General features: G+C 32.7%; 1 protein-coding gene across 4 annotated transcripts in view; it reads right to left on the bottom strand.

Annotated features, from left to right (window-relative positions):
• The window catches only part of GLRA2 (glycine receptor alpha 2), a 168,780-nt gene extending 156,896 nt beyond the window's left edge, over positions 1 to 11,884 (bottom strand). For 2 of the 4 annotated variants that reach the window (XM_081948958.1, XM_081948956.1), the window contains exons 1-2: positions 11,233 to 11,884; positions 9,637 to 9,770 (exon numbers count right to left, since the gene is read on the bottom strand). In XM_081948958.1, coding sequence (XP_081805084.1) covers positions 9,637 to 9,770; positions 11,233 to 11,300 — 202 coding nt within the window. In that variant the 5' untranslated portion in view covers positions 11,301 to 11,884. Of the gene's footprint in view, positions 1 to 9,636; positions 9,771 to 11,232 lie in introns of those variants that run through there. The other 2 variants (XM_081948957.1, XM_081948959.1) reach the window with 2 other exon arrangements.
• Between the last annotated feature and the right edge of the window lie 3,871 nt (positions 11,885 to 15,755).

Raw genomic sequence — 15,755 nt, 5'->3', positions numbered from 1 at the left:
GGACAACCTCATTTATTCAAAATATCCGGGGGAGGTGTCAATAGCTGCACAGAGAAAAAATAATAGTGCTATTTAATTACAAATGTACTCAAGAGCAATAAGAGTACTGCTGTATGAATATTGACATGGTACAGTTGTCTCAGGATCAAAACACTAAACTATAGAGAAGTATTTTTATATCCATTCTTGCTAGCATATCCACAAAAGTTTACTTAGCCTAGTTTTGTACAATAGATGAACACTACATTCTATCACAATGTTTGTGAAAATGTATCATACTCATGTTTCCTGAATTTACCAGGAACATGTGTGTATGCAGTTTAGAGGAATGGTTAAGCAGAAACCATGCTGGAGTGCTGGAATCTACCATGAAACTGTCAGTTCCAGTAGGGACTGGATGACTTTGAACCAGTCACTTTTTTCAACCCAGTCACCTCATAGGATTGTTATTATAAGGGAGTATTTTGTGCAGTATCTTGAGTTGTAAAAAAACACATGTAGGATATAAATAAAAGCAAGTAAAACCGTTCGCTGTGATCTAAAATGTAGATGTCTACTGAATTTATCTGAATCATCACTAAATCTGGTGTCTATTCCTGTCTGAAACTTGTCTAAATAGGGTAAGCCTTACTGTACACTCTGGTAAAATATTGTTTAATGGCTGATCTAGGAGACAAAAAAATGAAATTTCTTCTGCTAACTGACTAATGTTTTGTCCATTGAAGAACTGCATGGGAAGCAGAAACTCAGCATCTGGGACAGAATATATACAGAGCTGCTTTCTAATGAATTGGATCGTCTGTCACTTCAGCTCAACAAATGCTGATATTGACAGCTCTGCCAGATTTTAGACAGGTATATTTATACTGAACGATGGACCTTCCTCAAAGTTGCAATACAGATATAAGGAGAGCTCCTTTTATTATGTTTCTGCCTACCATGCAAACTCAAGCCTTTGGGCAAGTCTTCAGGAAAAAAGATGACCTTCTTAAAGCACAGAGAATACAGTGTTATATCTAGTCATTCCCTTTTAATGCTGGTTTGTATTCCTGAGTCTTCGACCTGGCTTTCTATCTAAGGTATCACATTATCATATAGTCCATTATCTTTATCATATAGTCACCTCCTGATATGTTGTAATATCTTCTCCAATATCAGGGTGAAGATTTGTATGCATTAATCAACCAGTGTAAAAAGAACCACAAAAACCTTGCACAGAGGCACAAGCTGTCTTGTATTACTTCAGCTGCACTATTACAGATGCATAGCAAACATTAAAATAGTGGCAAAGCATTTATCAGTAGTACATTGACACACTGTTATAATATAAATATAAATATAGCATCCTGATTCAGTAAAAATGAATGGATATATATATATATTAAACAGTATTTGCCTTCTGGTTTGCAATGTACTGAATAAGCCAGTATCAATCTTAGCATAGGTTAAGCAAGAGCTTCATACTAATATAAACCAACAGGAATAAATCCAAGAAAATATCCTTAGCATTTCAATGCTTTGTGAATTCAACAATGAGTGTCCAAAGAATTGTAGCCAAAATAAAAGAGACAAAGGAAGGTTACTGCATTGAGGGGAAATAATGTGGCCAACAGAAATACATAAAAATGCTTCCAAAAGGAAAATAAAATCCTAAATTGACATATACACAAACTGCAGCAAACCGAGCATGATCAATAGACACAATATGCTGATTCCCGTTTGGAAGAGGAAAATGGAAAACTTCACTGAGATGTCATATTTCCCTTGTAGTAGTCTGTGGTCTCTTGGTTTAATTGTGGGAGCGATTAAACCAAGGAACAATACTCTCACAATTAAGATTACTAATATTTATTAGAATGAAATACAAGTCTAGTAGAGAGTAATTTTAAGTGCTGTACTTCTATAAAGATCATATATAGCATGACTACCAAACCCTGATTGCTTTTCTCTTTGACAAAGGAGAAGACTGGAAAGAGTGTTCTAAGTTTAATGTATATCTGCTGGTTTTTTTGGGTAACTGTTGCTAGGGCAATTAATGTTCTTTTTTTTTTCCTTGTGAAATGAAATATCTCCCAATTGGGGGTTGAAAATGTACTGACTTCCAGATATTGGCCACAAGTCCATTAGCTCAGATTGTTATGTGCTTAGCCCTAACCCTAAAACATTTAGAGGAATTACATAACCATCTTTGTTTTAAGGATTCTTTTAATGTTAGGAACATTTTTCTGCAAAACAAATATTTGCATTTTCCACTATTCAGGATTTCAGTAGTTTAAATTCAAAATTCCTTTGGAATTTTAACAATGGAAAAAAGTATGATAGAAATATAATAAATGAACAAATAAATACAATAATTATCAATTGAAGAGAATCTGCATAAACTCAGAGTTAAACTATGAAATTCTTGGGGTTCTTAGTTATTTGCTTGCAGATATTTTGTTACCCAACAAGGTAACATCTTCAGGACTACTGAAGTCAGGTAACAAAATGTGTGCAAGAAAACAACCAAGCTCAGGGAGCACCACGGACTCCATGTAAAATAATTATATTTAATATTTGATAACATTAATTTATAATGGCATGTTGCACACGATTTAAGACCTTTCATCTTTAGAAAACTTTATTAATCAAGAAATCCCAGGTTGATGCCATGGTGCTCCTATTTATTGCAAAAAAAATGGAATTTCATTTAGCTTACAAATAAAATACTTCAAAATGCAATACAATAATACAATAGTAGAGTTGGAAGGGACCTTGGAGGTCTTCTAGTCCAACCCCCTGCCTAGGCAGGAAATCCTATACCGCTATTTCAGACAAATAGCGATCCAACATCTTCTTAAAGACTTCCAGTGTTGGGGCATTCACAACTTCTGGAGGCAAGCTGTTCCACTGATTAATTGTTCTAACTGTCAGGAAATTTCTCCTCAGTTCTAAGTTGCTTCTCTCCTTGATTAGTTTCCACCCATTGCTTCTTGTTCTACCCTCAGGTGCCTTGGAGAATAGTTTGACTCCCTCTTCTTCGTGGCAACCCCTGAGATATTGGAACAATGCTATCATGTCTCCCCTAGTCCTTCTTTCTCTTAAGCTAAACATACCCAGTTCCTGCAACCGTTCTTCATATGTTTTAGTCTCCAGTCCCCTAATCATCTTTGTTGCTCTTCTCTGCACTCTTTCTAGAGTCTCCACATCTTTTTTACATCGTGGCGACCAGAACTGAATGCAGTATTCCAATGCTCTTTCCACCAGCAATAAAAGTTTCCAAACAGCAGTTACTGGGTTATATTTATTTTAGAGAATAGAAGACATTGAAATATAAGAAATATTTGGCCAGGCTATAAATGGGAAGAAGTTTCTAAAAGTTGCTGAAAGTCATACAGTCCTTTAAGATTGTTGCCATAAAAGCATACTTACCTAGTGTATTAAACTTACAGAGATTATCTTTGAGAAAACAAGTATCGTGGTAGGAACTAATGGGAGCCATTATCAATGAGATTCAAGTTATCGCATTGATAATGGCTCCCACTAGTTCCTAGTTCTATATATGTTTATATAAATTATTAATTGGACTGGACCCTAGCAGATCTGGAAGCAAAAAATTCAATTCAATAGTAATTTTATTAAATATTACAATCTCAATAAAATCTTATTCAATTTTTTAAAAAAGTAAAAGTATAAAGATCCATAAAAGAAAGCTAAACATGAGAAAAATAGAAAGAAAAATAGAAAAGAAAGAAAAAATAAGAATATAATAAAGAAAAAAATGTGACTTCTCCATAGATCACAAATATCAATAATTTTGGTAACTTATTACTTTATCTTAAAATATAGAAAATAATCTCTTCTTTGCCGACCTCATCGCTTATCAATAAACTGATCCATAATATCTCATCATTTGAGTCTTACACCAGCAAAATTCTATTAAAGATTATTAGAGACAACAATACAATTATTTTAACTTTGAACAATAAACTGACTTTATATTCCTTCTTTTTATTTCTAACAACCTTCATCTTTAGTCATTTCAAAATCTCAAAATATATGGAACAATATAGAATTTTAGAATGCTGTCAAAGGTACTCTTTTTTGCTAGTCTATGATAGATTTGGTCTTCATTGTTTCAAGAGGTAGAAGAGTTCAGCCGCCCCTATGATCCTATCCTTGGCATAAGCTGCTGATGGACCCTATTTTGGGCATTATTGTATTTTACTAATCCAATAACTTCTACTTTCTGTATTTCTCCAACGTTAATATTTCTGTCACTTGTTGCTACTTGTTCTAAATGCAATAAAAGTTGCATTTATCACATCTTCTAATTTGCCATAGAATTCTTCAATATGTTCCATTATTGTTTTGGTAATATGAGTAGCAATAAGTGACAGGAATACCAAATTTGAAGATGCTGGACTAGAAGAATGCAATAATGCAGAAATTAGGTTTATAAAATTAAGAGAAGTTTTTATTCATTATTGCTATCTGCTTCAAAGAACATAAATAGGCTCCCTCACAGAATCAACTATGTACTAGGAATTAGAAGATGGAGAAGAGCATTCAGGTTAGCCAAGATAGTTCCGGGATGAAGATTATAGAACAGACAATAAATTACTGGTGTCAAACTATATGTTAAATATAAACAACTAGAGACAGTATTTGTATAGTAAGATTTCACCCAGAGGACATACAGTCAAAATACATTTAATATATTAAACCTAAATAGCTAATTCATTATACTCAATTTATGATAAACAGAATGTGAGGATTTATGGAGAGATAAATTCAAAGCAGAATATTCCCATAATATTAAAGTAAAAAGGTATCCAAGTGACTTTCCGAATAGGCTATTATAATAGCAAGGAAAAGTTGGGAAATGGGTCACAAAGCATGTGTAATTACTAAACGTAACTTCTCAATGTCAAGCAAAAAAAGACAAGGAAAAGCAAGAAATAAAAAAAAATGAGAGATGTTTTTAGAACAGCTGAAAAACTTCAAGAATTTTTTTTTAGCTAAAGAATATTGCAAGGTACCCTCTGTATCAGTAAAAATTAATAAATAAAATAAATTAGAGACTACTTGAGTAATCATGGAAGAAGACTAATAGAGGCAAATGAGATTACAAGGGAATTGAAAGGTTACAATGAAATACTTTACAAATGGAGTTATACCAAAACATGAATAAAAGAGAAATCTAATTGGGAGCAAACTTCCCCAGAAAGTTAGGTATGAGAGACGATAAATCAGAATAAATAGAAGACTACCAGGCACATATGAAATATGCATAGAACTATTTAAAGCTGCTGTGTGAAAATTGTTGTGAACAAATACGGAAAAAGAATGTACAAAACTGGATGTATTTTGTTTATGTACTTGTATTAATCAAAGAACATGTTAGAACATTTGCATATTAGTGAATTATTGCACTAAATACACATGCAGAATGTTTTGCTTATATATTGCCAAGAGGAATAGAGCCATACACAGAAAGAGAAATACTAAAGTTTTCAGAGAAGAAACAGGACAAGAAGTCAGATAGAAACGAACAAGAGAAAAAGCAAGAGAATTTAATAATGAACTTTACCTTTGTTTTATGAAGTATAAAATGACTTTAATTTTATAGGTTATAGTACAATGTGGAACATTTTATAGTGTAGCATATCTGAACTACTGATTATTATTTTAAGGAAACTTTATAATGAACAAGAATTTCCTGTAAAAACTGCATTTGAAGAAATAATAGTTGATACCAGAAAGGAGTGAGATATAGATGCATATTGTCAGCATCTGTTTGTAAAACAATTCTAATATAAAAGTAGCAGCTGGAATCTGCCAGCAGCTGTGGACTGATGTATTGACCATTTGAAATATATAAATGATCTTGTTCTGTTAATTGAAAGTAAAGAAGAAATAAAGAGCACTTTAGGGAAATAAAAATAAAATCTGATTAAAGTTGCATACTAAAAGAAAGCTGCTGTCACTCAGCATGCTTAATGAATTCTCACTTGATACAATAGAAAATATGGTAAATATTCCCTTTCTTCCTTTGATCCCAGGAATAGAACATGACAGTCTGGGTATTTGAGAAATGAGAAGTATACTAATCTCCCAAATTCAGGCAATGACAAACTTATTTCCAGCAAAGATCAAAATATCGAAACTAATGGTTTTTACCAGTGGCAAAATATAGTCTGTACAAGTGAAAAACTGAGAAGGTGCCTACAGGATCTGATGATTTTTGTCAAAATGATGATACAAGTGATACACTTGTAGCCTTACTGCTAATGTGCATGGCTGAAGCACCATGATACAAACTGCTTACATTGATGCAATGCTTACATTGCAATGGTACAACATTTGTTACATCTTTTGCCCCTCCCTCCCCTGTAGCAGGTTCTGGAAGATAGATTGCTTTAAGTTAGGAATATGGAGGTGGTACTTTAAGATTATTATGTTTTGCAAGAACTAATCAATTGGTCCTTAGTGAAATAAAGGCCATTTCCTTGAAAAAATAATTGACAAGCAGAAATTTCCATATTTTGGGCATCTATTGTAAATGGTTTTAAGTCTAGAAAAATCAACTCTGCTTGGCAAGATAAAGAGACATTGGAGGAATGGCACTGCTAGATAATATGAGCTTTATCACTGAAATATTTTTGGTAGATTTGTGGATAGTTACCAGGGTTTGGTCATAATGGAGGGTGTTTGTGCTTACAGTTAAAAAGAATCAGATCTGATTCAACAGCACTTATTTAGCTAGCTGGTCTTTATTTAAAGTATTAGTGATAGGAAAGAGACACTAGTATATTAAATTAAGAAAAAGAGTTTCTTGTTCTTAATGATTATTTGCCTTCAACTAAAAGATTAATTTTAGTCCCTTTGCTTTAAAGTCACTGTTCTTGTTTAAAATGTTCAGGGTCTAAGTAAATTTGAATAAGCAGTTTATTGTGATATGTCACTCCCACATGAACAACTAAGAAAGCATTATCACTCCTAATGTACCCTTGTATATATTCTATTGAAAGATATTTGCACATGGCAGTTTGGAAAGCTACATGAGTTCAACGAATGAGATATATTTGAACCACAGTCATAGTCCCACAATTCCAAAATTAGATTTTTTTTACAATTACTTGCTTTCCAGCTGTTATGTTAGGCAGCTTTCGCAAGCTTCAAGAAAGGAAGGTTTCTTTTTCTATATCAATGTGAGTAATGTGGGAGGATGCTTTGGAGTTTACAAGGCAATTTTTAAGCAATAGAATAGAGAGTTATGTGCAAACTCTATTCAAAAGTGTGAACAGTCTTGTCTATAAAGAATTCATTATAATTAAAATATTGTATAAAATTTAGTCATATGCTTCCATCAATAAAAATAGTATAGGAGTGGGTGATCTCCATCCTAAAGTAATCTTCATATCCTTGAACTTTTCCTCATTTTTCCACAGCAGATTTTGAGGATATATAGATAGCTCTAGGGAAGTGGAAAAATTCCCATTAGGTTAGCTAAACTGCACTAGCCAAGAGTTTGATAAATGATTCCATCTTTCAGAATACTTAATAGGTGTGCTTAGTCTCATAAAAATTAATAAAGGATTTAAATTAGGAAGAGAAGCACTTGTACTGAGTGTTCATATTATTGTGGTCCACACATCACATTAAGTCATTGGCTTAGTTCACACAAATCACTAAGCCATAAATCATGGTTTACAAAGTACAATAGCTGAGTTCACATAGCAAGTGAGCAATAAAGAAGTAAACCAACTCTTGGCTTACTATGATCCATAACCCAAACTGTGTGATGGAATTATCTGACTTGGGAATTAAAGTGGGTATCGTGAAAACTTTGCAGATTGAAAATAGATAGAACATTTAAAATATCAAATAAATATCTAGCATCCTACCTATTAAACCAAAACTCAGTTGGAAAGATCAAATGCACTAAGAAGGCCCATGTTGATATACTCACTGATAATTGAAGGTATAAAAGTCTAGTTTCTGATCTTCTGTAAACAATGCCAATTGATTATTGTAGCAAGTATGTCTATACTGAATTTGTGAGAATCTTGCTTTCCAGGTTGTAAACTGCTCTAAGAGATTTGGCACAACAATTATTAGAGGTGTAACATTTGAATTTGTTTGAATGTTTCTTAGAAGAGGCATTCTAGTTTCCTGCCTTTCTTGTAACTCTTGAGTGGTTTCTATATATCAGTAGTAATTAACCTGTTTTTATTACTTTATTAGAAGTTTGCAAAGGGGGTGACATATATTTTTTCTAGAAGACCAAATGTGAGAGTTACGGGATTATGATTGAAGTAGTTTGTTCAGAACAATAATCTAACATTTGATCACCTCTTGTCTATTACATTATACGGTTTATGTTCTGCAGCTGTAGCTATAAGTATAAAATTACAAGAATCACCCGTTTTACCAATAAGATGGAATTTTGTATGATACATTTAAGCATAGTGTAAATCAACATTACAAATATTCAAGAAAATAATTGTGTATTTTCAATTGAGAGGTTCCAAGTCTTCTTCCCCTCCTTCAAAACTGAATCTCCTAAACATTCAATCACCATTTACCTACTTTGGAATACATTAAAGAAAAACCAAAATCTATAGCATAACCTAGAATAGGTACCTAGAATATGATTTTTAAATTTGTGTTATGACTAAGCAAAAGAAATCCAAATATACATTGGTTTTATTTGTATCTATTTTCATTTCAAAATTAATTGTTTCTGATAATAAGTAAAGTTAATTTAATTTTACAAAGTCTCCATTAGTATATATATATATATATATATATATATATATATATATATATATATATATATATATATATATATATATATATATATATATATATATATATATATATATATATATATATATATTCAATTTAAATACAACCAAACTACTAATCCTGTACCTTATTGTCATGATTGGAGGGAGTTGCTTAACTATGCAAATTTAGATTTATGTTATGATCCACCTGTTGACACCAGCAAAACTCTGTGATGCTAAACTCAAAAGTAGTCAGTTCTGATGTCATGAACATAAACTGAAGTATCATGTAATGAATCACAGAAAGAATTTTCATGATGGCTGAGGTCTTCATAAAAGCAATTGTTTTGTTTTTTTAACACCAAGGTTATACATGATCAAATGTATAGAATAAACTTTACATAACTAAATATTTCAGATACCAAATTTCTCTCTGCCTCGGGTGTTTAAAGGCATAAAACTGTATATGTCAACTATTTTTAAATGTAACATTTGAAGAGATACAAAATTACATAATCTCTGTCATTTAGTGTTTTTACTTGTATTAAATATAGACTGCTAATTGTTTGTGAAAGGAATACTCCTGTATACCTAATCCTTGATAAGATTTCCCCATCTGAATCTCTCCATATATTTTAAATTCAGTTCCTATCAGAACCAAGTTTTAGACTACAAATCCCTTCAGCTCTAGCTTTTATGACTAACAGTCAGTATTGATGGAGCTACCAGAAAGTCCAACTAATTGAAGGGCCCCAGGTGAGTGATGGCTATTCTAGAATAAAGTACCTGAAAATTTTCATATTCATTTATCGCAATTTGTCCTTTACAAACAGTTAATTTTGTATGTACTAAAATGGTTTACCTTTAAAATATGGCCTTATTCGTGCATCATAACCTGATGTCCGCCCCATTAATTTATCCAAGAAATCTGAAGGAGAGAGTGTCTGTGAAGGGGATTTTGCAGATCTGGAATCATGTTCTTTACAGAAAGTTGTCCTAGATAAATTATTAGATATCATTAGTAATATTGTAGTTACATCACTTTCACTGGAAAAGTGTAATGTTAATATAACTTTTACAGAACAGTGAAAAACAGCAACACTTTTTGGAATCAAACTGAAAAAAGATCAGACTAAGATATTTAATTCATAAGTTTTTCATTTAATTATTTTCAAAAAGTGTTTATATTTGCAGAGCAGAGTCATGCATTTCCTTTTCAATTATGGATCTACATTATCTCTGAAAGCCTGGCCAAACATATCACACAATCAGCAAACACTTTTACAATGTTAGTGGCCAAACCCATAAAAACATTAAACAATCAAACAACTTAATAGGCACTAATTAAATGAGTTGGTTGTTCATTTCTTCTGAGAAAAAGAAAAATATGGATAATAATCCTTACTATAAAATCTATTAGGTGTTAATTATTATGCTTTCATAGCTTTCTGCATATAAAGTCCAACCCTTTTCTTTCCTAAGCAAATAAGGTTTTTTTTCCTCTTGTTTACTTAGCCAGCTCTATGAATAGATATGATATATAATAATACATTCTATATATAATAATCATATGGAGTAACATTAAAAACTCACTGTTATAACTTGACATACTGTATTAATATATTAATATTCATACATTTAAATTCTAATGTTCTTTACATACATTTTATCAATTTACTTATAGCCCAGAATTATTCATTTAATAATACAAAATGAATAAGTCTAAACACTGATTTTTTTTCCATTTAAATATTCACTTATTCCTTCTGTAGGTAATGGAATCAGATGTGCATGCTGAATTGTTAAAGAAAAATGGTTCTTGATTAACATGTATTGAGACAGTGGCTTCCTCTTAGATTTTTATCTATTAGTAAAAATCTGATTCTGTGCTATCTCATAGATGAGGTCATAGTAACATATTATTTTAGCTAATCCAGCAAAGTTTAAGTTCTCCATGATTTTATTAACATAGACTAGAACTGTTGTAGCAAGGGTAAGTGTTTACTCATGTGTATGAGGAGCATGGACATTCTTTTCCTCCCCTAGTTTATCTCCTTGATTTTAATACAGCAGAACTATTAACATGTATTAAATAGTAACAATTGAATATATGTCCACAGCTGCAAATTAATTTCACTGTTGCACACAAGAATAAATTATTCTGTTTGATAATTACAAATTATTACATACATGAAATGTCATTGACTTGAGGAATTTTTTTTAGCTACCCATAAACATTGTACCCTAAAGGGAAGAATACCTCAGTAACTTCTCCATAGACTAAAGTTGTGTGGAATTTTTAAGTGTGTTACCAAGCAACAGCTATTTCCAATGGCACAATTATACCTAGCCTATACACTCAGACTACGGATTCAGCAAAAAGAATAGTGAGTCTGAAGCAGCTCTAAATCCCTGCATATTTAATAGAGGCTTGCAAATAAGGAATGATTTTACCTACCTGAAATGATACGTTTCTAAAAAAACTGCAAACAAGGCTGTCAAAATGCTCACTACCTGTCGGTTCATTCCTCCTGTTTTCTGTATTGAATGTGAGAAAAAAATATTCCAGAAATGATACCAGCATCAATAAAAAGAGGTTGTCAGAAAATACTTGTCTTCTCTAAATGTCCAAATCCAGTAATAATTTAAATTTCTTTATAATCAGAAAGAAAAGATCTGTGTTTGCATACATTGGAGAGAGAAAAACATCCAAAGTATCAGTCCTTAAAATCATGGTTAGGTTAAACCCAAGAGCATTCCCAAGCAGCCAACACAAAAGGTACGACCATCTGGAACTGCCAGCTTCTGTAAAGCTTCTTTTGGAAATGCTGTATGTCTTCCCACCCTCCAAAAGGAAAACCAAATCTTTCTCTACCTTAACATTATGGAGATGAGAATAATGCTGCCACGTTGGTCTGTCTTCCGGAGCTACAGTTCCCTTGGGTTTACAAATCAGTATTTGTCTGAAGCATTGTCAAAATGGGAGAGAGGCTATTTGCCTTTCACCCATTTCTTTATTAGCAAGTTGTAAATATCAAAGGTGCATGGTTAATGTTGTGCTCAAAAAAGAAAGAAAGGGGAAAATGCTGCACTCCCTGTGCCGGAATGAAGGAGGGCTGTGATCTTACACACTGGCTATAAATTTCAGCACTTGGACAGCTCCAGGCTCAGCTTGTGCGCATGCTTCTGGTTCCATCAAACGTGACTGGAGTTAAGAGACGTTCTCTCTTCAAGAAACAGGGTCGTAGTCCTGCTGTCCCATCCCCTGTTTTAAAAATCCTCTATTCTTGTCATAGAATAGCAGGTACATGTATATGGATAGGATTCATTGATGCTGAGATAAGTGGATTATCCATTAGAGAATGAGGATTAATAATAGAAATTGCACGGGGAATAATATCACAGTGACAGAGATAGGGAGAAGAGGGAGAGAGGGGGGGAGGGGGAGGGAGAGAGAGAGGGAAGGAGGGAGAGGGAGGGAGGGAGAGGGAGGGAGAGAGAGAGACAGAGAGAGAGATGAGGATTGTAAAAACAGAACCCAAAATTTGAAACAATATCTTGCAACTTCTTTACAAAGTGTAAGCTAAACTGGAAATGAAGATACTGAGTAAACAAACAAGCAGCAAAAGAGACTTACAAGTTTGGGAAAAAGAAAAAAAAGAATATAAAACACATATGTGGTGATAGTAATCTGCTCAGGAAAAAACAACTACATGTGATGGATGAAAACATTCCACGTAAGCTTCTAAAACAGCATGTCTCTATTGAAAAACATGTTAGGAATAGCACTTACAGGTAGTCCTCAACTTAAGATCACAACTGAGACTAGAATTTGTGTTGTTAAGTAAGGCAGTTGTTAAGAAAGTGAGTCATACCCAATGTTATGATCTTTTTTGCCATGATTGTTAAGCAAATCATTGCAGCTCTTAAGTCAATAATGCAGTTGTTATGAGAATCTAGTTTCCCCCATTGACTTTGCTTGGTGAAACCAGCTAGGAAAGTTGCCAATGATTATTGCATGATAGGTCACTGCAACTGTTAGAAATGTATGTGGGTTGCCAAGCATCCGAATACTGATTATGTGACTGTGGGGATGCTGCATCAGTTATAAGTGCAAGGACCAGTTGTAAGTGCTGTTATAACTTTGAACAGTCAGTAAAAGAATGGTTGTAAGTAGAGGAGTACCTGTATTCTACCATCATCTTCTATATCTATGGGATATCTTATAATATGTTTATCTTAGAAAATAGGAGTAATTTGAGAGAAAGGCAGATAGTGTGTACTTTCAGATTAATGGAAAGAAATTAGATCTCTCTCTCTTTAATAATAATAACAATAATATAAAAATAATAATAAAGGAAATTAGATTTCTGTCTCTTTACTAGAGGATATACTTTAAGAACAAAAATAGGAATAAATTTCAAGGTAGGAAATATCAGGAAGGAATGTGCACTTAAATAGCAAGAAGTTGTAACCTTTTGAAATGTTCCGTCTGTACTAAATCATAATTTTTCCTAATCAATCACACCGACCAATAGACAATATGAGCAAAACCAAGGTACAACAGAGATGTAGTCAAATGACATAGTCCAGCCTATCTCACCTAAAAAAAAAACTGATTTGTTAGATCTTCACTTTCCAGAATTTGCCATTCAAAGTAGGCGAGAAATGCTGGGTCTCAATAATGATATCATCCCAATGGGACATTTCTTATTCAAGGTGGCTAGTGGTTTAAGAAAATATTCTACCTCCAAATCTATATTGCTTCTTCCTTGGCTATCTTTGTTAATTTCAATTGTAATATTTATTATTTTAACATTTTATATTGTAGTTTCTAGATTGTTGTAAGCTGCCTTGAGTCACTTGACAGTGAGATGGGTGGTGTATACATTTAATAAAATAAAATAAAGACTTTGCACAATTTCCTGCTGAAATTTGTCATTAAATTCCAATAAACATGTTGCCAATACCTGAATTGTTTGAGATCTTTACAAGAGATTCCAAAACTTTAATCATCTGAATGAATACTATCGTAAAAATGAGATGCCATTGCTTATGTCACCAGAGAAATTGTCTAGAATGTATAACGTCAATTCAAATTTATGTTAAAAGTGTATATAAGAAGGAACATTTTATCATGTTTGGGAGACATGTAAAAAAAGTTTGAAAATTCTGGATTTAATTACATACACTGATTCAGAAGATTTTAAAGTTTATTATAGAGTTGAGATCAGAGATTTGGGACTAATGGACAAACAGGAAAAAATCATGGAACTTTGTTTTCATACATGATAACAGCAGTAAGATTATTGTATGCCCGAAGATAGAAAAATTCAACATTATCCACAATGGAGAAATTGTTGGTGAAAATGATGGAACTTGCTGAGATGGCTAAATTGACCTCTTTGATCAGAGAAAAGAGATCTACATTAACTGCTGACTGGAAAAACCCATGTTTTGCATAAAACAGAAAAAAATGAACTTATGATTCATGGCTTTTATGAGTAGACATGATATAGAAAGAGGAAAGTTACTTTGTAACTGAGTAGAATAAGAGGTAAATTTGTACTTATAACTGCTGTGAAGAAGATTGAAAACTACTGTACTTCTTTGTATATTTTTCTTCACAGTTTTTACTTTTCCTTTTTTCCCTTTTCTTAGATTTTTAGCTACCTCTTTGATTTTATTTTATTTTTCTTACTTTATATCGGTTTATATTAGTTCTTCCATTTAAAACGTCTTTAATGAAAATTATGTCTCTGTCATCTATCTGTCTGTCTGTCTGTATAATCTAGCAGTCATTGCTGATGGAAAAAAGTTTTAAAGAATTTTTGTTCAAATATATTTTTGTGAATATGCTGCTTTTTAAAGTTTTTTTTTAAAAGAGGTAATCCTATTGTATTATCATTTTCATGTATGAGGTTTCATAGGCTGAGTATCTGAAATCACAATTTTTCTAAGCATCTCTCTCCTTGGGGGGGGGAATTAATCAATTTGGGATATCTGGGATTTCAGGATTATACAGACTGGAATCTTTTTTTAAAAAAATTGTCAAAGAGGGCATTGGAAAACTACTTTTTTTAACATGCCAAGAAGACTGGACTTTCATATAAGCTACCAGATAGTGAGTTTTGTTTAGAGGCTATTTTATTTTTATTATTTATCAAGGTTATTATTACATAAATTAGGACCCAGAGAAAGTGAAAGATCAAAGGAATGCAACATTTTATTTATTTATATATACTGTATTCATATTTCATGTTTCTAGACTTCCCATCTCCTCCAAATCACAATAACAACAATTTGTCAATACTATATTCTTTGTCCCTTAAGGGATACCTATTGTATCTTGCTGTAAAATCAATTGGCTTTCCAAACTAGGAAGCCTTCTCCCCACCAGCACTTTTAAGCAAGCAGTAACACTGACAGATACTTTCACTTTCATTTTTAAAACAGTTTCAATGTGTTGCAGAGCTAAGCTACTGTCATGTCTCCTATCTACATTTCTTCAAAACGTTTTATAGAAAAAGTGGAAAATAGAATCACTATTGAATTTTAAAGAAAGATGCTTACAGCACTGAATTGCAGACCTTACAGCTGGGGAATGTTGAATATACTTATGGATTGGCCTTTCTGTAGTATTGAAGAAGACTAACTTCACTAATCAGAAAATACTTTATATCGTTAATTTGGCACAGAGGTGGCTCATGTATCTTCAACAAATCAGAACAGGATGACTTATACACTCTACTTCCATTGCAGCTGCAATGTTTTAGGAATCATACTTCCTTCTATTATCAGAACAGAAGATGTGAAAGTGATGCTGGGTCTTTTCTTTATATCTTTCCAATTCAATGCCAGACTGGAATAGATCTTAACTGGGGGGGGGGGATTTTGGTGAAAATTTTTGGGGCACTGCCATGTTTTAGTGGCAGGCAAGAAATCATAATTGTAAGTCTAGTTGGCAGGTGTAAATGCCCA

The sequence above is a fragment of the Natrix helvetica genome, assembly GCF_964273705.1.
Source record: "Natrix helvetica genome assembly, chromosome: 3".
NCBI lineage: Eukaryota > Metazoa > Chordata > Lepidosauria > Squamata > Natricidae > Natrix > Natrix helvetica.
Note: the sequence above shows the minus strand (reverse complement) of the source record. Positions and strands in the feature narration are given on the sequence as shown.